We start from the raw sequence: 25,213 nt of genomic DNA, 5'->3' as shown, positions 1-25,213 counted from the left end.
TGTTGCTCCGAACGATGTAATTTGGAGGAAACATGAATTGAATGTTCGAATTGATTTCAGGAACAGGTTAGAATCTGGATCCGTACCGATAAGTAAACCGTGGGTGGTGTTTCAGTTGTTTCAGGTGGTGTTTCGATTTCCGGTAGTTGCACTTTTCCTGACGCGCAACACATACCGGCTGGCTCATTTTTGAACTTAAGTGCATTACAATGCGGACATTCTTTGTCCATAGCACCAATCTCTACTTTCGAATGAGCGTAATATTTAATATCGGGCTCATACTCGAATGCTAGACGAAGGAATGAATTGGATGTAAATGCTCTATGTACTTGATACCAATGGTATCAATTTCATTTTACCATTTGCGCAACACAATCCATTGGCTTCGTTTTTGTATTTCAAAGCCTTACAATATGAGCAAACGGAGTTCATAGAACCAATAACAACACAGTGATAGTTACTGTAGTCAATTGACACATCGTAACTGAAAGCAGCTCGATTCAAACTTGCGCGATTATTAGTTGAATGTCGCGCTCGCGCTTCACGCGTTTGTGATATCCGAATTATTTCACGTTCATTTCGGTCGTCACGTTCTTGTGCACTTTGGTTAGAATGGTAATTACTAATTACCTTGGTTTGTAGCATTTCGGGTTTTTCTACCTAAATTGCTTCGTCGTATAGGAGGCATATCAAATATAAATTATTGTGTCACATGCAATAATTAGTTATCATAATTCATAGGTAACTTAACACTCTGCACAAAACACGATATACGAATTTAATATAATTTAATTCGCATTGTAAATTGTTCATCTACCAAATCATTATAATTTTAATCGTTCATTAACAGAGAGCTCACAAATAATCGACCACTATAGATGATGTTCTTGATCAGTGATTACATTGCCATGGAGACGATCAATATTATATTATCCATATTATAGTAAGGGCTGCTTTTAGGGTCTTCCAAGCAATTATTCGAATTTTTCTCGCTGTAAAAACCATCCTTGAAATTCAACGAACATTAAAAAAAATAACTGGCCAAATTGGTCCAGGCGTTGTTGAGTTATGCGCTTACCAACACATTTTGCGATTCATTTTTATATTATAGATATTCTACATTTATACGTCAATTTTTTAATATAATAATTTAATATTTAAGTAATTTTGAAATAATGATAATAATGAATGCATAATTAATAATTATGTGTTGTATCTAAATACCTAATAAATAATATTATTTTTAAATTATTTTTTTTTCGGACTTTTTTACCGTTTACCGCCCTGGGCCTTGAAAATCCTAAGGACGGTCCTGCCTATAATATTATGTACATAATGTATATACTAGTACAGTATAGTATACTACATTGCAGTGGCGAGTGGCGCCGAAGCCCATGCTAACGTCGGGTCATGTCCCGATCTCTCTTATTTACAACATAACTTTATTATGAGCATAAGTATATTTAAGCCATGAGTAAATTTATATTAGGGTAAGTACCTCTACATTAAATAATTAAGATATTGAGGCCGCAAAGTTATGAAATTTCGCGACCACATTTTAAATACTTCGGAACCACTGTTCCGTAGTATAATATTATAATATATTTCTTATAATATTTAAAGATTTAAAAAAAAGTTTCATACTTTCGTGTACACATGTATTTATCAATTATATTTTTCAAACTCACCCACCATCAGAGCGCTGCCTAGACTAGCTATAATATTTCTCAATTATTACGAGAAAAATAGACCCAGGCCTACCCAAATTTTCTCTAGAAAAAAACCAATAATATTCAGACACTCATACACGTTTTTACAACAGTATAATATTATTATTATGATAATTTGGCTACATCACGACGGCGACGTCATTAAAATATCATTAGGACTATCGCACTAGTCAATAATATACTAGAAATAATATTGAAAAATAGGTAATCGATAAAATCGTTGCTTACAAAATTCTTGTTATAAAGTTTTATTCGAATTTAATTTCACGATTATCCAGTATCCACTCATAAACAATTACCTAGTACCTACCTATAATTATTAGTATTGTTCGATTCACAATTCCGAATTGTCGTTAGTCGTTACAGACAGTTACAGTGTGTCAGTGTACATTTAATAAATAATATTTAAGCATTCCGATGAACTTTTTAAATTGAACGTTCTCGATTTAAGTTCAACTTGTGACGAAAATGCTGTGGAACCTGTTATTAATTTTCTTCGTACAGTTATTTCATAAAAAAAACATGAAAAAACTAGTTCGCATAATCTTTCTGTAATGAAATACAACTCACGGCTGTCAACAAAAGAAACCAGCTCATTGTTTCATCTCAAATCAACCAACAAGTTAAGGACCAAATTATAAAAAACAGAGAAACATTAACAAGTTTAATACGATGCGTTTTTTATTGTGCTCGACAAGACATAGGAATACGAGAATATCGAAAAATCAATTCTACCGAAGATACAGATAATCCAAATTGGTCTTTTCATGACGTAAATGAAGGTATTTTTTTAGAAATGATTAAATTACTTTCATTAGAAAATTAAAATTTTAAAACTAATTTTAAATCATTAACAAAAAATATCACTATAAATGAAGAGTGTGATTTCCCTCCTCATGTGAATAGTCATTGTCAACTGTTGTAAAATAATAATGTTGCTTATTGTACATACTGTATGGATCGTAATTTTTCAAATAAAGTAAATTCTTTAAAAAAAAAAAAAAAATAGTAAATATACGTCACCTGTTACCTATACAAAATGATTTAATTAAAGCTGCATCGAATCTTACATTATACATAAAATAGTAAAAGAAGTTAATCTTCGGAGTGACATTTTCAGTTTAATTGTTGATGAGGTTAATTTAACAATACGTATATTATTAGTTACGAGTATAATAATTAATATTTATAATTGTATTTTGTAAAACTCTCGTATTTAGGTACTTAAATAAAAATTCCTCTTTTGAAACTATCTACTTATTTTTTGGTTCAATTTGTTTTGTTTTAAGTTATTAAAAAATTGGGAAAAGCCCCTATTTGTGTCGGTGAGTAAAAGTTTTATAGTAGGCCTACCCAAAAAAAAAAATCCTAGCTACGCCCCTGTATCGACGTGTCGTATCATACTATATTGATTGTTTTTGAGGAGTTATAATCGACGACTATATAGTTTAGAAACTACAAGATATGTTAAATGTTTCTCATTGTTTTGCTTTCGGTATTTGTAAGTCAAATTTCAGTCGTGTACTCGTGGGTTTTTTTAGGAGATGTCTTAATATTTAAATTTAAATATTACTAGTGGTGACTGAGGGTTCACACACTCCGTTTTAGACATCATAATCTTCATAATGATATTATCAAATATGAAATAGAACCATATGACAACATATTTTTATATTTTATATAATATGTGTGGCACTTTATAAATATATGTTATGCATAATTACGGCCTAGATGTAAGGTTTCATAATCATAGGCCCTTCCCAACCTCGGACCTGCATGACCGGGGAGGTGGTTAGTATATTTCTAGGATAGATCATTTCTGGATCCTAGACCCTAGTCCACGAGAGTTATTAAAATATAGATAACATATCACATGGCACTAATATAAAGCTAATGGGCTCTGAATTAGTTTAATATATAAATATATGAAATAAATATAAATGTGCTCAAACGTGCTATTAAAAAGAGAAATATTACGCCCAATCTTGCTGGGGAGGCAGCTATACAGCACACTACGCAGTTCACAATAATAAAGTTCCTACAGTCTACAATATAAGAAATTATTATGTTACTCAACGCCAAGTCGCCAGTATCAAACAATATACAACAGGTTGTATATAATATAAATATTATGTCAGGATATTTAAGTTACATATAGGCAAGGCTTAAAGAGTTAAAGTTAAGTTAAAAAGTTAATTTTATTTTAACTTTTTGACTTAACTAGTTACTTTTGGCTTTTTATTAACTTAACTGTTAACTTACTAAATTTCTTTCTTAATTAACGTGAAATTAACGAGTTAATTTTTTATTTTAGGAAGTAAGTTAAGTTAATTTATTTTGTTTTTAATTTTATAATATTTCACTATTTCAGTCTATTTCGTTTTCATGTCAAAAAATATGTATCGTAAATTGTTTAAAGTTAAAAATTTATATCATTCGAATCTAACTTATATGGAAATACTGTATGAAGTATTAACACTATATCCTATAATTTAGTTTTGGGTTGGAAAAAAATTAAGTACGCTAGCGTTGTACAAACAAATTAACTTTTTTTTAACTTAATAAAAAGTTAACAAAAAGTGTGTATTAACTTTTAACTTAACTGAGTTAACCTATAGTTAAATTAACTTTTAACTTTTAACTTTTTGTTATTGGTCCATATTAACTAAACTTAACTGAATTAAAAAAAATCATAAACTTTCCCAGCCTTGCATAGGTACCTAGTCTTCTTTATTAACCGTATACCAGCAGCACTAAGTAAACCAGGCACCATCAGCTCTATCAGATAGGTATGTTTATCCACAAGTGACGGATTTGTAGAATTTACCTCGATAATAATTAATAGTATGTATAACACATCATTTTAGACAGTATAACACATAATTATAATTATTTCAGACATTACAAATCACTAATGATAATATACATTATACATATATATATATACGACCAAATATTTAACAGAATCTAATAATTTATAATAATTTATAATGAATGCATTACCGGCTGTTGGAGTATGTTTGTGTCATTGCAGGTATCTTGCGTCGAAGTATCGAAGTAATGGACAGAACTCGAGTCCTCGTTTTCTCCTTCGCTCAAAATGGTGGTCGCCGGTAGGTCATGTAAGTCAAAAAATTAAAATAGGCCTATAAAACATAATCTATATTTTTCTTATTTGTGTAAGTTGATAAGTAGAAATACCTATGTTTAAGGAAGAATTTAAACATTTTATTTGCAGTAGCTCAAATACGATAAGTGCTTAGCCCTAATACCGTGTATCTAATACCGCAGCTGGCTATTTCCAAAAGTTTGAAAATTAAGAAAATTATTTTCTTTTACGTAGGTACCTAAATATATGTTCTATATAGGTATTATTAATTATTATATCCATCAAGCATCATTATTTTATCGATAATAATTTAAAAAGTACCAATAGACAATAATACCTAAACTATAAAAATCTTTAACACTAAAATAATTGTATTATTAAATATTAATGATTTTACTAGTCTATAGTATAGTATATGTATACAATATACCTAGTATAAATGAATTAATATAAACAATAAAACTATATTATACTAGCTGATCCTGTGCACTTCGTTGCCCGTTAAATGTACCAACTGTATATATGACTCAAACTTTGTTCAATTCGTTATTTAATATTCGGTGTACGGTGTTCAAAATTTATCTTAACTTTTCTGTTACCTGGAATAAAAATTCTGATTCGCAGCAATATAATATTATCAGATAGACAATCAACCTGCTGTAGATCGCGGACCCAGTGCGCGGTTAGTACGCAAGTGTATGATTTGGGTACAACACGATTGCGAACGTTTTACCTTTTTTATAACACGATTGTGAACGAATGACGCTTATCAGAGAATTTGGTGTTTTAGCTGAAAAACGAACGATTGTGAACGTTTTTATAGACCACGTTGCCAAGTTTACAAAATATTTTTTTTAAATAAAAACTATTGATATTAATTACACAATGAAAACAACAACTACGTTACAAACTAAAATAAAATAAAATATAATTTAATGATAAATATTAATAATACTATTAGAAAATCTACGTGTTAATGTTACGTTAAAAGCTGAAAAATAAATAAAATAATACAAATTTTTTCCCTGGTAGGAATTTTCAGTTTTTCTTAAATATAAAATTAGATCCTTGTGTATTTTATAATCATTATAATTTTGTAATGTTAATTCAATTTTAGATTTATCTTTTTTGGCCATAGGATTATATACGTTGTTTTCAATTGAATTTATTATTGTCAAAGTTCGAGCTTGTGTTTCTTTTAAAACTGATATCACGACGTGTGTTGGAGGATGGGGGCTATAAAACTGACCATTGTAGTCCTATGAAAGCTCTCTGGGCCATTGGTAGTTCTACAAAATTGGTAGTACTAAAAACTTAGAAATCTTGTATTTACTGGTAAAATTTAGATGGGAAGGAACAAGAATTCAAGTTCAATTTTTTTTTAAATCATACCTTGGATTTACTGAAGGTTTTGTGCCCAAAGATATGGTGGAAATAATGCATCAGGTGCAATATATGTCGATACTAAATAGTCTGTAAATACATGACCTTCTTCAAAGCTGGGGCATTCGGCTATTAATGCTAAAAACGCATCTTCAATTTCGTCACTAGGTAAAAACGGTAAGCCGAAAAATAATTTTAGCCACTGACCTAATTCATAGTTATTATTTTTCTATGCATTTCTCAAATTTGAAGCTCCATTAATCTGTAGATATTTTATTTTATTAAAAAAATGCTTCAATGTCGCAAAAAGTATTAATTTAGAGGTAAGATTATATTTTAAATATTACCTTTCTCCACCAAGATTGGCCTAAATGAAAACGGCATGTTACAATCATCACGTTCGGAAATACTTTTTTTTGCAGCTTCATGAGCTCCAGATTCAAAATCCAAATGAAATTTTTGAACATCGAAAGTTGAAGTAAAAAAATGTTTGACATAGTTCCAAAAGATATTTCTACATATTCAAATAAGTTTCTTTTGTTTTATTTGCAAGAAAATAATATACAATAGGCACATAAAAATCATTTGTGTAAGAATGTATGGAATAAAGTTGTAAAAAAAATTTTGGTGCGTAATCAAATGTACCATCTCCAAAAAACTCATTTTGTGTTGTCATAAATTTTAAATTTTCTTTTGTAGTTATACTAACAAATTCGTCAGTTTCCGGAACAAAAACAAATTGATCTCCATTAAAACAACAAAAATCATTTTCCACCAGTTTAAGTTGAGACATTGCTTCGTTGAATGATGTGGGAAAAACGGGATACATTTTACGTCGCTTATCCGTACATCGCTTTACGCACAGATTGTATATCGCTGTATCCAGTGGCGGCGCAAACTTTTTCGACAGTGAGGCAAGAAAATGTTAGTTGCAGCACACACGACCCACCTATTGGAGCTTTGTTTTCAATTTTCAATCCTTAGCCATAAAAGTTAAACATTTTATACATTTTTAACTACAAAATAATTATTAAATTTTAAATTAAATACATTTTGTCAAAATTTGAACTTTAAATGCTTATAAAAAAAATTTTGCCTATGTATTTTTAATATTTTTTACCTGCTATTGTAACAATATATCAGGAGCCTTGCATAAAATTTTCACGCTTTTTTACCCAACAAAAAAAATTTTATTGATATTTATAGAAAAAAAAACTAAAAAAATTGAAAACTGACAATGTCCGTAAACCGCTAAAAAAGAGTCAAAATATTTTCAAAATTTTATGGTGTATAGAAAATGCATTAACATTCAGTGAAATTTTCAACTATCTACAGTCATTCGTTTTTTAATTACAATAAAGTAAGAAAATTGTTACATGAGAAATCGAGTGAATATCAAATGTTGTAAAAATATAAATTTCAGACGCTCATAAAAATTTAATCTAAGTTTCTTGTAGACATTTTTTTTTTGATAAAGGTGGACAAACTTATGAGTAATCTTATATTACATTTTAAAATCTTAGATTTAAAAAGAAAAATTTTTATGAATTCTCAACTCAAAATAATTTGCTAATTTTTGTGATTTTTTAGTATTTTGTCAAGATTTGAACTTTAAATGCTTATAAATAAAAACTGTGACTAAAGATTTTTAATTTTTTTCATCTGCCTTTGAAACAATAACCTAGGAGCCTTCTATTAAATTTTCAAATTTTTTTACTCAACAGATACAATTTTATTGATATTTATAGAAAAAAAACTAAAAAAAAATGGAAATTGACAATGTCCGTTAACAGCTTAAAATAAGTCAAAATATTTGGAAAATGTTATGGTGTATAGGAAATGCAATTATAAACATTCAGTCAAAATTTCATGTCCCTACGGTCATTTGTTTTAGAGTTACGAGTTGCGATTCATATTTATTAATACTAATCAGTTATTGGTCGTTTCTGGTTAACTGTGGAAAATACGTCTGAATGTCAGATATAAGCATTTGTTTTATTTATAAACCATGTTTATGTCTATACTCTATAGTCTATACTCTATATGAATATGACTATTTATATATTTATTTATTTGATACGTTGTGTCACTCAATATTTTTCAGAACTGACTATCCACTATAGGTACCTACTCGGTACCCACCCACCACCCCTTTTAGCTGTGAGACATCTGTCTCACAAAAACCCTCTCGCGCCGCCACTGGCTGTATCTTATGTGTGTCGGATTAACTTTAATTAATTCAGTTCGTATAATTTTTAATGGCCTTGTAGAAATATTATCATCCGCTTTTCTTTTACAATTCTCTCTCAAGATGTGTCGTTCAATTTTTTGTTGACTATTTACTAAATGCTTATGTTTACCAGTTGACTGATGTAGAGACTAGAGATAAGACTGCAGTTGTTACAATACTTGCAGTGCAATTTTTGTCTGTACAGACCCATTTAATATACCCATCTTGACGTTTTCTAACAAAACAGTATTTAAATTTATCTAAGAGAACTAACTCTTTGCCTTTTTCGGACATAATTATTTAGATTTCCATATCGAAGAGAACAAAATGAAACGAACACGATATTGAAGAGAACGAAACGAAACGAACACGATACGAACGAATCACAAATAATACTGCATGATTATACGAATCGAGCTGGTTTTCCATGATAGATGGTACATCGTACCTAGGTATCTATCTTATCGCCCGGCGTAATAGCAGAAAACCCTTATATTATTACTATTTGGTTACCTATTTTTTAAATTATTATTTAAAAATGTGTTATTGACTAACACCAAATCTGACAACACCGCACGATTAAAGGCAGGTAAAAGCGTTCGCAATCGTGTTACCGAAAAAGGTCCGTTCGCAATCGTTCCATTCGGAATCGTATATTACCCGTATGATTTAACTCTAAAGTATCCAAGTTATACCAAGTTTATTTTGGTATAATACGGTGGATTAATGTAATCAACTAATACATAATCCTAACCTAACCTAACCGTACTAAATTCCGACGTATAAAAAAACCAAATTTAACCCTTTTTAAATTAGCCTATTTTCTTCCCAGAGATCTGCACACAAACATTAATTTATATATAATATAGGCTATGGATGATCCTGCGCACTTTGTGGCCCGTAAAAAATGACAACTCTTAAACAAATTGTAATTGTTCAACTCCTTTTTGGTGTAACTCACTACAGTAAGTGCAACTCAGCCACCCTGGCAAAATTCGATTTGATGCATGCTTATACCGGATCTGCCCGATTAACCAATAGCAACCAATAATAAATAAATACTATTTTTATTAATTATTTCTCCTATAACCAATAGCAACCATTTATAAACAAGTTTTTCCATAGTAAATCTCAAAATCCCTGTTTGAGCACTTCTATTAGTTGATCGTAGCGTGACTGTTATATAGCCTATAGGAAGGCCTCGATGAATGGACTATCCAACAAAAAATAATTTTTCAATTTGAACCAGTATAACCCCTTACAGCTCTTTTTTAGTATAAAAAAGTAGCCTATGTTTTTTCTCAGTGTCTAAACTATCTATGTACCAAATTTCATTTTAATCGGTTCAGTAGATTCGGAGCCTATTCAATACAAACAATCAAATCTTTCCTCTTTATAATATTAGTGTAGATTAAGAGAAAATAATATGATGTTTGAATTAGCTGTTTAATAATTGAATTAGGTATATATTTATAACGATAAGTTATATGCAGTGATATGTAGCTGCATGTCTACCTATTGTTTATGAGCTCGAATGTCAATAGATAATTACTTACTTTGGAAAACAATTTGGACCCTGTTCAATGAATGTATAACTAAAATATAATATTTGAAAATGAGCATTTTAATATTTAACATCAAATTTTTACAATATAAAAAATTTTTCTTAAACTATTTATTTTTTATTTTAGCACCCGTTACTGCAGTTCATATATAATATATGGCCATATGAGAAGACGACAATGATACTAATATACCTAATAGACTTATAAGGATGATCATGTGACAATACAAACTTCTGTTTTCAAATTGGACCCCCCCCCCCCCTTTTCATTTTTATTTATTCAGCAGATGTTTTTTTGTTGAGAATTTTGATGTAGGTATCCAAATTAAAATTCGAACGAGTAATTATTAAGTTATATTATAACTTTGTGTGCCTACTAAGAAACAAGGAAAATAATATATCTATGGTAATGGAAATGATAAGCAAATGTTTGTAATTACTATTGATCTAATGATCTACCAATATAAATAATTTGTAAAAATGATTTAAGTATACTAATACAAATAATCCAATTATCTACAGTTATTCGTTTTTGAATAACAACAAAATAGCAAAATCGATACTTGAGAAATCGAGTGAATATCAAATGTTGTAAAAATATAAATTTCAAACGTTCATAAAAATTTAATTTGACTTTCTTGTTGACATTTTTTTTTGATAAAGGTAGACAAACTTATGGATAATCTTGTATTACATTTTCAAATCTTAGATTTAAAAAGAAAAATTTTTATGAATTCTCAAATCAAAATAATTTGCTAATTTTCGTGATTTTTCGGTATTTTGTCAAGATTTTAAGTTTAAATGCTTATAAATAAAAACTGTGACTAAGGATTTTTAATTTTTTTCATCTGCCCTTGAAACAATAACCTAGGAGCCATCTATTAAATTTTCAAGCTTTTTTACCCAACAAATAAAATTTTATTGATATTTATAGAAAAAAAAACCAAAAAGAATGGAAAGAATGGAAACTGAAAATGTCCGTAAACAGCTCAAAATAAATCAAAATATTTGGAAAATGTTATGGTGTATAGAAAATGCTAATATAATCATTCAGTCAAAATTGCATGTACCTACGGTCATATGTTTTAGAATTTCACCAAAAACCAAAATCGATTATCTCGAAAACAGATTTCGCGTAAAAATTTCCTTTTTTCCTTAATTTTTCACGTTGCTTTTGAGAATTACCTACTGGGAAATTTTAGATTCTGAGCGAAGCGATGAATGTATTGATTTTACAATGATGTGTGTTTTTTTTTTGTGTCTGTCATCACCTTTTAGGACAGTAAAAGTGCTTGGATTTTCTTCAACAGTAACTTTTCTGATAGGAAAGTGAATCTAGTTGGTACATTGAAGGGTCAAATTTCTCAGTAGTTTTCAAACGTGACGTGAAAAACAAAAGAAAAATTAATGGAAAATGGGAATTTTTACGCAAAATCTATTTTCGAGAAAATCGATTTTGGTTTTTGGCACAACTCTAAAATATTCAAATTCAAAGAATTCAAATTTAACACCATCCATTACAGTGATCCACTTTAACCTACTGTACAGCAGAGCGACATCCACTTACCCACCTTTTTACTTTTGACCCCCCAAAGTACGAACTATATTCACTTTCCTATCAGAAAAGTTACTGTTGAAGAAAATCCAAGCATGTTTACTGTCCTAAAAGTTGATGACAGACACAAAAAATTTTTTTAAAAAAAACACATCATTTTAAAATCAATACATTCATCGCTTCGCTCAGAATCTAAAATGTAAAGGAAAATAATATAAAAAGGACTAAAGAAGCCCATTTTAAAGTAAAATATAAATAAATAATATACTACCATACATTATATCATTATCAAATACATATTTTACAAAAAAAAATAAAAATAAAAAAAAAAAAAAAAAAAAAAAAATTATTACTATAAAATAAATTATTTTTTTGGGGTGAGAGGGAGCTATAGCCCCCTTAGCCCTCACCATTCTACGCCTATGATAATATATATGTATTTATTATAATATTATGTATACTGTATATTCGCACATCACAACAATCGCATATATTTACCTGTAGTCGACGTCCGTTCTTTGAGTTCTGCTGCAGTAGCAGCAGCGTTCAATATGGACGGCAGTTTGAAGCAAGCGATCGTTAGACGCATAAGTAACCATCCGGAAATCACCAGACCTGTGTACATAATCCCGATGTACAGCATGGCAGTGAAATCTATTTTAATTGTTTGGTTTTTCATGATTTTATGTTTTTATTGTTGTTGTTGTCATTAACTTCGGACAAAGTACGTTGAATAGGTTTTTGCTGAAAACTTGTTCCTAATTAATGCGAATGATCGGAACTTATAATTACTTATAAATTATAATATAAGTATCACATTAAGCCATTAATGCACAACGGTGCTGTGAATTTGAAATTCGCAACAATCGTCGACGTTAGAACGCATGCACTCAAATATAGATACAACTTTACAGGATACGCGTAGGTATAACAATATTATTGAATCGATATTTGCACCGCGATCATACTAAATTATTCAACAGCGTATGTTGATAACGGGTGTAAACTCATGTACCTATTATATTATAAGTCTATAAGTGTAAACAGCCAAACAGGTTGAATATTTTAAACCCTATAGGCTATATACAGTAAACACTCATTATATTGGAAAAGTATTAGGTGTCAAAGTTTTTAGTGTTAAAAGTATTTAATTTTTAAGGAAATATTTCATTTACCTCCATAATTTGAAGTCATTCAAAAATTGTAAAACTATGTTTTTAATAGAAATTATACTTCTACAATTTTGTATCGTTATAAACTTTTAATTTTTCTTCATTTATCAATGCCAGCATAAATTACTTTTTATTTTGAAATGTTTGTATTGCACAATCTGTTAACACTTAACATAAAGTGAAAACAATAAGCGAATGTGTTGACAAAGATAAAAAAAAGTAGAAAAAGGATGAATCACGCTGTGGGTCACACAGCTAAAAATGGTTGTTGGTTTATCCGGAGACCGAATTTATAATTACTCAAAAACTTATTGAACCGTTTTCAATAAAAGTTATATTAATGTAGATTCCTTGAGATTTGGAGAGTGTTTACCAGTTTATTTTTCCAAGCCCTATATTGATAGTTAAGTGTAGTTCACACATGAATTATTTTTAAGTTCACGAAAAAAAGAATATTTTTTTGTTTATTTAAAAAGTTGTTATTGGTTACATATTATATCAGTGGCGAATTTAGGTTTTTGTCATGGGGGGGGGGGGGGGGGGGAGAGATTTATGATTTTTCCAGTAGCCCCGCTTTTAAAGCTAGAATCCTTAAGTTAGGACTCCGACAAATTTCGCATATTATATACAGCCAATGGGGGGGATTGATCCCCTTGATCCCCCCATAGGCGTAAATTGGGAAGGGGCTAAGCCCCACCCCTAACTTAACCGTAGCTCCCCTCAAAACCTAGGACATACAATTTTAAAATGCTATATTGCAATGGTCTGCTTGCCTTTAATATATTCAGCCCTCCCGAGTCAAAAGTTGAAATGGCGCCTATGCCCCCCCCCCCCACGTAAATACGTCACTGTATTATATTATACTTTTATTTTAGAATTCAAAACATGATATATAAATATATTGAGTTCTATCCAAATTCCAAAGGGCAAAGACCCAATCGGTTGTCAAAAATTGGTACATACCTATTTAAATATTTTGTTATATGCCTGTGACCGGTGTAGTGTTAAAATTTTGAACTCCATCTAAAATGCGTTGGTTAGGTAGTAGCATAAATTAAATATACATGTATCTATGGATTATGGTAATAGCATGAACTAAGAAGTTCTTCTTGTTGATGGTAATGCTGAGTTAATGGTAATAGGTAGGTGAAAAGGGTTGAGTGATTTCCAGAGATTTTAAACAACAGTTGTTCTGGTGATTTCTTTTAAACATTTTTAAATTTTACCTCACTGTTTTATAGGGAAATTGCGTTCGCGGTCACACTGCGGTAGTAAGTTGATATGGTGACAATAATTACGAATTATTCGAAAATAATACCATTGTTATCAAATCCTATAGCGCCCGTCCACGTAGGACAAATGGGCTATACACAACATACACTATAGTCAACAGGCATTGAAATGGAACGATAGGTTTCGTTTTTTTCGAATTAATTTTGTCACATACAAAGTACCTTTGCGATTTCATTACTGGGACGTCTGGTCGTCTTTCAGGACACTATTTGTACTTTATCAAGTACCAAATGACTTAGCCCGGGCGAAAATCTTGGACATCATCAACTCCTTGTACCAATCAGTCTCCATAATCATTTTCCCCATCTAGGGGATCGCCAACGTACTATAATGATAATAGACAATAGTATTTTATTTAGCCAGTGTGAATGTTATCAATGATACAGATAATATGATTTATGAATAATTTTATGCATTTATCATTTGGTAATTGGTGATGTAATGAATTTGAATTCAATTTTTTTATCATACCCACTTCTCGACATTCACATATTATTATTATTTACTATTTAGACTGGTCTGCTTCATTCACAGCCTGTAGTGTCGGTGCAACAGTCTGAGATTTGGTCGTTTGTGCATTTATTTGACATAAATGGTAAGCATTTGAAATTAATAGGCGTACATATGTACATTTTCCAAACATATTCAGTGAATCAATATTGATGTATTTGTTAGTGTATTGTTGTTAGTTCCATCAATGAAGGAACGATTGTTACAATGGTTCGTTCTCGTATTGGTGATTGCCTCTGTTGTTGGCGGAGAGAAGAGCAATTCTAAAGACGACGAGGATGACAGTTATGATCTAAGGACCAACGATGTAGATGAACACGATGAAGCTACCAACCGTATGCTGCAGCTCATCAATAATGCTGCCATGAAAATTGTTGATGCTCCTGATTTATCAAGGGTAACAATGCTTTTTAATTCCGTTATTATGCACTCGTTATTCTAAAATGTGTAAATAATTTTAGGAAAAATCTTCTGATCAGTCTCAAGAACAATTAAAAACAGAAGATTTAGATGCCATTGATAATTTACAGCTAGTTAAATTTCCAACAGTTGGTTTGTTTAACTACTGGGCAGATATGTCAAATGATGACATTAGTGTACAACATATGAAAAATGATGATGATATTGATGATGACATTGATGTTACGGATTGGAAGGAACCAGTTAGAGGTCTTCCAAGTTCGTCTAGAGAAGAAGAAGGTAGCTTATTTAATATTTATTTTTATTTATTTGATATGTAATCTTAATTATCAACATACTATATGTTTAGCGGAACAGTTATATCAGGCTGGTTTGAAAAATTGAAATCAACCCTTGGTGATCATTTAGATGCTTATGAATACTTCTACAGAGCTCAAACTTTAGACCACGAAGAAGCAAAAGCAAAATTTGCTTTCGCTCTCTTTATTTGGCTTGAAATACACTCAAGATATACCCAAAGCATATGAAATATTCAATGAATTATCAAAAAAAGGAAATCCAGATGCTCATTTGGTAATTATCAGTATGAACTTTTGGCTATAATGTACCTAGTAATACTATTCTTATTAATTTTAGGGTATGGGTTTCTTGTATGCTGTTGGATTACACCTTCCTGTGAGTCAGCCAAAAGCGCTTGTACATTATGTTATGGCTGCAGTAGGCGGTAATGTATTAGCCCAATTAGCATTAGGATACCGATATTTTGCTGGAGCCACTGTGGCATATAGTTGTGAAAAGTCATTGGAATACTATCGAGCAGTTGCAAACAATGGTAATTGAGAACTCACCGTATGCTTATTTCTTTTTATTGTATTCTAAATAATAGGTTTTAATTTTAACTTTAAGTGGCAAACGAGTTATCTTTATCTGGTGGAACCGCTCGTGCAACGTATAAAGTTAATGGAGGAAATGGACAATCCAAATTATAATAGTGGAATTGTAGATTCTGATTTGTTAGACTATTATAAAATGTTAGCTAATAAAGGAGATGCTCAAGCACAAGTATGATATTATAACTAAATAATATTAATAGATACTTAAATGTGCATTAAAACATTAATATTGTGATTTTAACAGGTTGGATTAGGCCAGTTATATTTACAAGGTGGTAGAGGTGTACCAATTGACATACAAACTGCTTATTATTATTTTCAAAGAGCAGCCGAGAATGGTAATGGTCTTGCATATGGTTTTCTTGGAAAGGTAAAAATATTGTTTTCAATATCTTAGTCTGTAATAAATATACTAATAAGATTATTTGTACATAGATATTTTTGGAAGAGCGAGATGATGTTAAACCAGATTATGAAAAAGCTCATGAATATTTTTATAAAGCTGCAAAATTGAAAAATCCAGTTGGTCAGAGTGGTCTTGGTTATATGTATTTGCACGGTCTCAATGTAGCTCAGGATTATTCAGAAGCCTTAAATTGGTTCACCCTGGCTGCTGAACAAGGTTGGGTTGAAGGACATTTATATGTGGGAATCATCTATTACAGTAAGTTCACTACACAATGTAATTGTTTAAAAACTTTTGAAATTTTTATTTAATTACAGAGGGATTGGGCGTAAAACGAGATTATAAATTGGCAGTTAAAAATTTTGGCTTGGCATCTAAGTCTGGTAATCTGTTGGCTTACTTCAATATGGCACAAATGCATGCATCTGGTATTGGCGTGCTGCGTTCCTGTACAACTGCTTTAGAGGTATACTTACTATTGTTTAGTAATTTAAATTGTTTAATTTAATAATAAAAAAACCATTAAAAATTTATTTTTATTTTTTAAGTTATTCAAAAACGTCGCAGAACGTGGTAAATGGGGTGGATATTTAATGCACGCTTACAATTCATATAAAGAAAATCAATTTGAAGAGTCCTTTGTTTTATATTCTTTCTTGGCTGAAATGGGGTATGAGGTAGCACAAAGCAATACTGGATTTATATTAGATAGAGGTAAGCTTAATTTATTACGTATCATATTTTCATTATGTATATGTTACGGGCAATGTGAACCACAATTTTTTTTATTAACCAACAAATATTATTTTTTATTTTCATTATAAATTATAATTTTACTATTACCTATTGGCTAGTTATAATAATTTATAGTATTGTTTTTTATTATTTTTACCTATTTATAATATTTTTTAAAAAAACAATGATTGTTATTTTTTATCATTTATCAAACGAATATTTTAAAACAATTATAATAATTATAATAATTGTTATATAATATTAATAGAATGGAAAAAAAAACTAAATAATATTAGCATTATGTTATTTTTATAATAAATTTAATTCAATAAAATTTTACAATAAACTATGAAACTAAATAATGTTTATTAATCGTATTCATATATTATAATATTACAAATATTTTGATGGAATAACAAAAAAAATTAACAAATATTATCGTTTTGTTTTATTATAAACTATATAGTAAAATTGCATTGAATTTAATTTATTATAAAAATAACATAGGCAATGCTAATATTAGTTAATTTTTTTTCATTCTATTAATATTATACAACAATTATTATTATTATTGTTTTAAAATATTCGTAATATGATAATACACTTATTAATCATTGTACTTTTAAAAAAATATTATAAATAGTTTAAAAAAAAATAATACTATACATTATTATAACTAACCAATAGGTGTAATAGTAAAATTATAATTTATAATGAAAATAAAAATAATATTAGTTGGTTAATATTCATGGTTCACATTGAGCCCAGTATTCCACATTGCCCGTAACATATATATGTATAATACACCTACATTTAATATATTATATTAAAAATAAAAATATAATTGTATTTAACCTATACTACTTTTTGGCATTTAGGAGATGTTAACATCTGGGAAACTGAAAAAGAACGCTATGTCCGTGCAATGATGTATTGGAGTAGATCAGCTGCTCAAGGATATGCAGCGGCACAGTTGAAACTTGGAGATTATCATTATTATGGTCTCGGGACTAAAATAGACTTTGAGCTAGCTGCTAACCATTATCGACAGGCATCTGAGCAACACCACAATGCTCAGGCAATGTTCAATTTGGGTTATATGCACGAAATGGGCTTAGGAATGGAACAAGTAAAACCATATTATTTATTGTGAAATGTAAGCATTTTATTGTTAATTACTTAATTTTCTTGTAGGACATCCATTTGGCAAAACGATGTTACGATATGGCTGCAGAAACTAGTCTAGATGCAAAAGTGCCTGTATTTTTAGCCTTGACTAAACTTAATCTATTTCACATGGTAAACGATTATTACACTGTAAGAATTTAACATAACTAATATTATGTTAATACAGTTATATTGTTGTTATTAATTAGTAATTTTTAATGTATTTTATGTTGCAGGAATTTCTAAATTTTATTAATGTTCTTTCAAATGATGTTGCTGAGCCAATGGGTTTCAATTGGGATTTATATTTGATAGCCGTACTATTTGCATTACTTTCCTATATAATATATTTGCGAAGACCCAATAGGCAACCACAAAATGTTTAAAAACACAACAATATATATTATTATTCATTAATTTTTTTACACAAAATAATAATTATTAAAAAACCTTGGAAGACTGTACAGTACTTGTTAAAATAAATATATATATATATATAATATATATTAATTATATTTTTGTTCTCTGTATATGCTTACAACACTGATGCAATTATGTGTTTAATAATTATTTTGATAGACTAATGATTTAAAACTCAAGTCCGTAAATTAAATATTTAAGTTCAGGAGAAATAAAATGTAGTAATTACTCAGGATACTTTATTATTCTGGCTATGTTGGTGATTTATAGTGATTATTATTATTTATTAATTATATTTTATTTGTTGAAAAATCGTTATTATTTCCATTGCAGTGAATTATAAAATATTTGTATGCTGTAAGACGGTTAATTAAAATTTTTTTTTTTGAGGTGACTGAATTATTATTGTTTATTTGTGTTATTTATTCTTTAAAATTTTACATTCCTGTTCTGTGAATATTAAATGATACCTTAATTATTATAAATTGAATTATTATCAAACAATTAAAATACTGATCAGTAATAACACATTTCATTATTATTAGTATACAATTTGTGTTTTAAACTAGAATGAAAAACTATTGTACCAAGTTTAGAAGCAACTTAAAAAACCTCATGTTATGGTTATAAATTACATATAATTAACATAAAAGAAAATTAATAGAAATGTACCTATTAATATAAATGTTAACAATATAATTTATACTAAAGCAGAATCTATGCATTTTTTTTTTCATATAATATGTATAGACAAACAATATAACAATACCTACCTACCTTTTAAATTCTATGATGTAAATAAAATAATACAAATTAGCTTATATCTACAACATTAATAAATATTGAATATTCAATATGTCACGGATATTAAGTGTTAAATATTATTTTGCATACTCCGTGATCGAACGCCTTTGTTGGTTAAAGATTGTGCTACATTGTACTGAATTTTAATGTATTTTATTATGTATTGAGTTAATATTGTATCTAGTGTTTGTAAATATGCTTTAAATGTTGTATATGAGTAATGATAATTTGTTGTATATTAAACTAATATTAAATTATAAAAAAGTGTTTATCTATGTCAAACTTAGGATAGTTTTGTAATATATTATATAGGTAATAGCTGTGCAGTTATCAAAAATACTAAATAATTACTGGTTATCCAAAGAAAAAAGGATGATGAATATGGAAAATTATGTAAATAAAAAAGTGTAAAAATAAAACAATCCTGTTATGAATGTTATGCAAACAATTGTATATTTAGGTGCATTTTCCAGATGATTAATAATAATGTTATAAAATATAGATTGAATAAAGGAAAAAAATACATTCACTTTGGGAAATATAAATAAAAATTATAAATTATAAAAAATTGAATATTAATTATTATAAATAGGTATTATATTATATATTATATATTAAATACGGAGATTCATTAAAATTGTAGGTAAAGAATAAATATGAAGAATGAAGATTGGTAACTACGAAAAATACATTTAGTTTGTCTGATAAACTATATGATTAGGTAAATAACATTTTAATAATATAAATAACAATCGGATTGATTGACTTTTCGTTTGCGATTTGATTTGCGATTTTTTTCTAATACCTCAGTAATGTCTTCGTCTTTTTTTATTTTTTCCGACTGGAGTTTTTTTGAAAGAACCTTTTTGCTTTGGCTTGATGGACAATCCATATTAACTACTTCTGCTGAAATGTATTCGAGTGGTTCTTTATTTTTTGATTCATTTTTATTTGTAATAACTTCTACACTTATTTGTATCGGTAATGAACAATTCATTATAAATAGTTCTGAATTATCTGCATCTCGGGTTTTCTTTTTTTTTAGATTAACTTTTTCTGTGACAACAGATTTTTGTTCAGGTTTAGGGATATGGCGAGGATAAGGCGAATGTGACCTTTTTAAGTTAGTACGTGAAATCATTGTTTTTTTTTTTACTAATTTTCCCATTCTCTTTTTTGTCTGAAAAGTAAAAAATATATGCACTTATTATTTTAAGATTCTATAAATGAAACAAACATTCAATTTCAAATAAAAATATTAAAAATCGATGTAAATTATGTGAAGATGGTTAGAGTAATTGATGCCAATTTTATTCAGATATAGTTTCAGTCCGCATTAGGGTAACATATTTTGTCATACTTTATATTTCAATATCCCTCGGGCACCAGAGCCATTAGATTCTGAGTGGAGTGATGAATGCATTCACCATTGTTAGTTGTTACTATGATGTGTTTTTAAATTTTTTTTTGTCTGTATTTATGATTTTAAACTTTGAGGATGTCTTCTGAAAGAAAATTGAATCTAGATTGTTCTTTTAAGTATTTAAGAAATTCTCAGACTTTTTTAAAATAAACGGAAAAACAAAGAAGTTTATCTATTTTATTTTACTCCCGTATGCATAGTCAATTTCTGTGACACACAAGTCACAAATTGACTGCATTATAGTGCATACGAACATTAGAGGGTAGTAAAATGACCCGAAAAAAATGATAGATAATAATAATATATGAGGGTATCGCTATGACATATCAACTTGTCAAAATATCGTCTCAAAACAATTTAATAACCATTTAAATTTACAATTTTTTTTTTAAAAGTCAAATAAAATTAGCCTTTATGTTTTACATAATAGGTGATTTTATTCAATGATTCCTCACAAATCATAAGAAAAACGATTTAACGAGAATGCGTTTTATCCGAAACATTGTACCTACAAGTATATAGACAGTGTATAGTATAAAGTCTATGGATTTACCCCTTGGTTTTATAATATATGTTGCACGTAGAACTGCAGATAGGGAAAACAAATACTGCGCTGACATCCTCTTCATATATTTATTCGTTTGCAATTACTATCCAAACAATTATGGACAAATTGGTCTAATTTAGGATTCCCTGCTGTTGGCTATTTCCGTGATAACTGATAAAGTATTATGCTTCATATCTCCAAAATAATTTGTACCTATAGGTACTTAATACTAATTATACGATTTAAAGTATATTAGAAAATTAGGTACCTATACCCAAAATTGTATTGCGACCTTTGAAGTGCAAGTCATAGGTACCTAAATGTTTATTATTGTTATTTGTTTTGCAATGGACGCGATACTTGCCGTGGTTATTATTATTTTAGGCATTTATATTTAACGAACGGTTTTTTCAAGTGATGTTTAAGAACAAATTTTTACACGATTGGATAGATATATTTAAAATTAAAATAAAGAGTTTAGTTATTTTATAATAATTCAAAATATATTAGGTATATACGTAGGTATATTATTATTTAATATCCTCAATATTGGAACTATTATTTGGTACTTAAGTTCTTAAATTATTTTTTAGTTATGTATCATGAGCCTATTCACACATCAGTTCTACGGCACCTACGTCGGTACCTATCGACTTGTACGTTAACAACAGCTAGTAATATAATATTGTATAAAATAATATTCAAATATTATTATTACCTATAAATAAAATAAATGTAATTTGTTATTGGCATCAATTAGTTCAACCTACCTATTATGAATTTATGAATTGTAAAATAAATTACCTACTATAATACCTATAGCAATATAAATATATCATAAAACACCCTTATGGGAAGTATTTTCGCTCAAAATCGTATATCATATGATTCATCATTGCACTTTGTATTTAAACTTCGATCCATTACAGTGACTTATTCAATAACGAGGTAGCTGATAGGTTCCTACATCCTACTCTTGACCCTATTATAATATATTATACAGCAGAGTCATATAGTAACTCCCGGCCCGGTTTTTTTTTTTTATTTAAGAATATTTGTGTTTGTAATTTTGTTGAAAAACAAATTTTAACGATCCCGCCGCTCTCCGGCTATCGTTAATGATTTGAAACGACTAAAAAAATTAGTCAAGAACGTGATGAAATGTTATAAGCAAAACTATTTCATTTTCCCACTAAATATTGAGTTGGACGAATTGCAGGACGTTACCGGATATTTAAAAAAATATGACGACATGATTGATTCCTAAAAGTTTGTAAAAAATACAATATTTCTACTATAATATCTTAAATTTTAATAGCTACCTACTAGGCAGTAGGCGTATAATATGGTATACCTACAACTTATTCAATATAAATAAATAACTAAGGTAGTTATAATGTATATTTGAGGTAGTTATATCTATCTATACTAACAATAACTGAATAATAGATAGTGACGTGTCATTAATAAATGTTCTCACCTGTCACCAGACCGTTTTTTCAGACTTTGAATTGCAACTGTTATTACTCTTTATGATGCGGTCCGATTTAATTGTTATTACTATGGTACCTAACTTAAATTTTGTTGATAATTTCGGTGGTATTACAGTGCAAACTATAAAAATAACCGTCCTTGTTTTCTTGATCTTGTTCTTGTTCTTCGCAGATATATGAGTTTAAATAATTCAATTCTGTAAAGGGTGAAATAAAATCGTATTATTACACCATTCACGACTGAGACATGTTTATTCAGCTTATTTACAAATCATTTTAGGGTTGACTGATGGTTTCAGTGGCCTGTATAATACATTTATATAGTACGGTAATGCATTTTAAGCTCTTTTAATCTATCAGTCGTCTCTCAGTGGCGGATCCAGGGCTTATTTATTTTTTTTTGGGGGGGGGGGGACCATGGGGAGCAAAAGTACAAAAAGTTTCAAAACTGGCTACAAAATTTCCCATTGCCCCTCCCCCTGGATCCGCCACTGTTGTCTCTATAATGCAACTCTATTTGAAACACCCAAATTCCCCGTTTTCCGATCAATGTCCCGCTATGGCCATATCTATCCCTTTTTGTTTTGAGTTATTAAAACAGTATAGATGCTTGATGCACATATCACATATGACATATTATCACTTGTTTTTTGTACAATTATTTTTTAGAAAATAAAATATGTTGGATCCATCATAAAAACTAATGACCCTTTATTATAATTCAAAGTATAGGTACTTTCGGTAAGAAAAAAACATTTTTAGAGATTTGACAGTCGAAAAAAAATGTAGCAACTAAATTTTTTAAATTTTTTAAATCTGGCAACAAAAATCGTTAATATAGGAATATAATAATAACTATGAGTTATGCTTATGACATATGAATTATGGCATATTATTATTAATACGTTTTGTTTATAAAATAAACATAGAGACATAGAGACATAATATTACATTTACCTGCAAAGTTTTTGGTGACAACTTTTGGTGCAGAGCGATGGAAGACGGAATAACGAATGTCAGCTCCGTAGTCGTGACGATCGTATCGGTAACGATAAGGTCCGGGATAATTATATTTTATTATCTAAAATACAATAATTATTTGCCTATATTTATTTGATATCGATAGTGCCGTTAATTTTGTCACCCCAGACGGCCAGACCACAGTTGTGAGATTATTTGACATAATAAATAACTACAGCCCAAAATATGACATAAGTACATAACTAATGCAAAACGATGATTTTGGTAAAACAGTAAAAATAACAATTTTTGATTTAACTACAACAATATAGGTTGGACACTACATTAATATAGTATATGATAAATTAAAATTTTCGAAATTAAATTAAATTATTATTTATGTATATATGATACAGTTTTTGTTTGTGAGAAAAAGCTTGACAATTTAATACAAGGTTCCACGTGAGTTTTTCTTGCAGAAACCTACAAATATACACAAATACACAATATACATGGATTGAAACTTTTCTTAATGCACTATAGTAGGTAAGTTATTTTGTTGTAATTCAATAAATATTATTCGTAGATAGACACATGTAAACTATAGTCTGTAATATTGTCTTTATATATTATTGACACGAATCTATATTCACACCTACTATACAGCTACTACTTATATACAGAGTGATTAGCCAAGCATGCTCACCCCCTTTTTCCTTTAATAATACAATAGTTATTCAAAATTTAATTTTTAGAATTTTTAATTATACTGAGGACCATATTTTAAAATTCTTGACATTTTTTGTACTACTTAAGGAGTGTCTTGTAGAGATTCTGTTTACAAATAAATAACTGAGAACCACCATTTTCAATACTGTAAATTATTTAGCAGTTATTTTTTCTAAAAATGATTACGAAGCTAATTCAAAATTTGAAGTTTTCGAGTTGTTTGACGTTGTGTATAATTAAGGATAATAGGTCCAGGATGGAAAAAAAATGTGGGGATTATCGAGATTTGAACATTTTAGTGATTAATATTAATCTATAAACATTAATAATTTGTAAAAATGGTCCAAATACTATAGATTTAATATTAAAACCAATTTTATATTTCTGTATAACCATTTTTAAGGATTATTATCATTAGTATAAACATATTAATAACTATAAGAAACTAATCGTTCAAATTTTGATTTAAATACATCCAAATTTTACGCAAGACTAATATTCGACAAAACCAATTTCGTTTTTCTGGTTTAATGTCGTAGAAACTTTAAAATATTTTGTACTAAAAATTTAGATTTTCATTAGTTTTTTTATAATTATTGTCGATAAATAATTTTTTGCTTGGTCAAGAAACTTGAAAATGCAATACAAGGTTTCTCATAAGTTTTACTAA

General features: G+C 28.9%; 1 protein-coding gene, 1 long non-coding RNA gene and 1 pseudogene across 2 annotated transcripts; 1 reads left to right on the top strand and 2 right to left on the bottom strand.

Annotated features, from left to right (window-relative positions):
* The first annotated feature begins 2,491 nt into the window (after positions 1-2,491).
* Positions 2,492-18,976, top strand: LOC132952413 (protein sel-1 homolog 1). The gene is given in 17 exon segments (XM_061024707.1): positions 2,492-2,512; positions 14,550-14,631; positions 14,726-14,943; positions 15,008-15,245; positions 15,316-15,339; positions 15,342-15,448; positions 15,450-15,539; positions 15,603-15,798; positions 15,873-15,901; positions 15,903-16,028; positions 16,104-16,229; positions 16,295-16,523; positions 16,583-16,731; positions 16,814-16,979; positions 17,879-18,129; positions 18,195-18,317; positions 18,404-18,976. Coding segments are annotated over 17 exon segments (2,310 nt in total). The 5' UTR covers positions 2,492-2,506; the 3' UTR covers positions 18,554-18,976.
* LOC132951817 (uncharacterized) lies at positions 5,925-6,807 on the bottom strand (annotated as a pseudogene).
* A 698-nt stretch (positions 18,977-19,674) lies between the features above and the next one.
* LOC132952414 (uncharacterized) lies at positions 19,675-23,859 on the bottom strand. The gene is made up of 3 exons (XR_009665466.1): positions 23,812-23,859; positions 22,842-23,051; positions 19,675-20,571 (listed from the first exon to the last, which is right to left on the bottom strand). It is a non-coding gene; the product is annotated as an uncharacterized LOC132952414 (long non-coding RNA).
* Between the last annotated feature and the right edge of the window lie 1,354 nt (positions 23,860-25,213).

This window comes from Metopolophium dirhodum, chromosome 9, assembly GCF_019925205.1.
Source record: "Metopolophium dirhodum isolate CAU chromosome 9, ASM1992520v1, whole genome shotgun sequence".
Classification (NCBI taxonomy): Eukaryota; Metazoa; Arthropoda; class Insecta; order Hemiptera; family Aphididae; genus Metopolophium; species Metopolophium dirhodum.
This window is presented reverse-complemented; position numbering and strand designations above follow the sequence as displayed.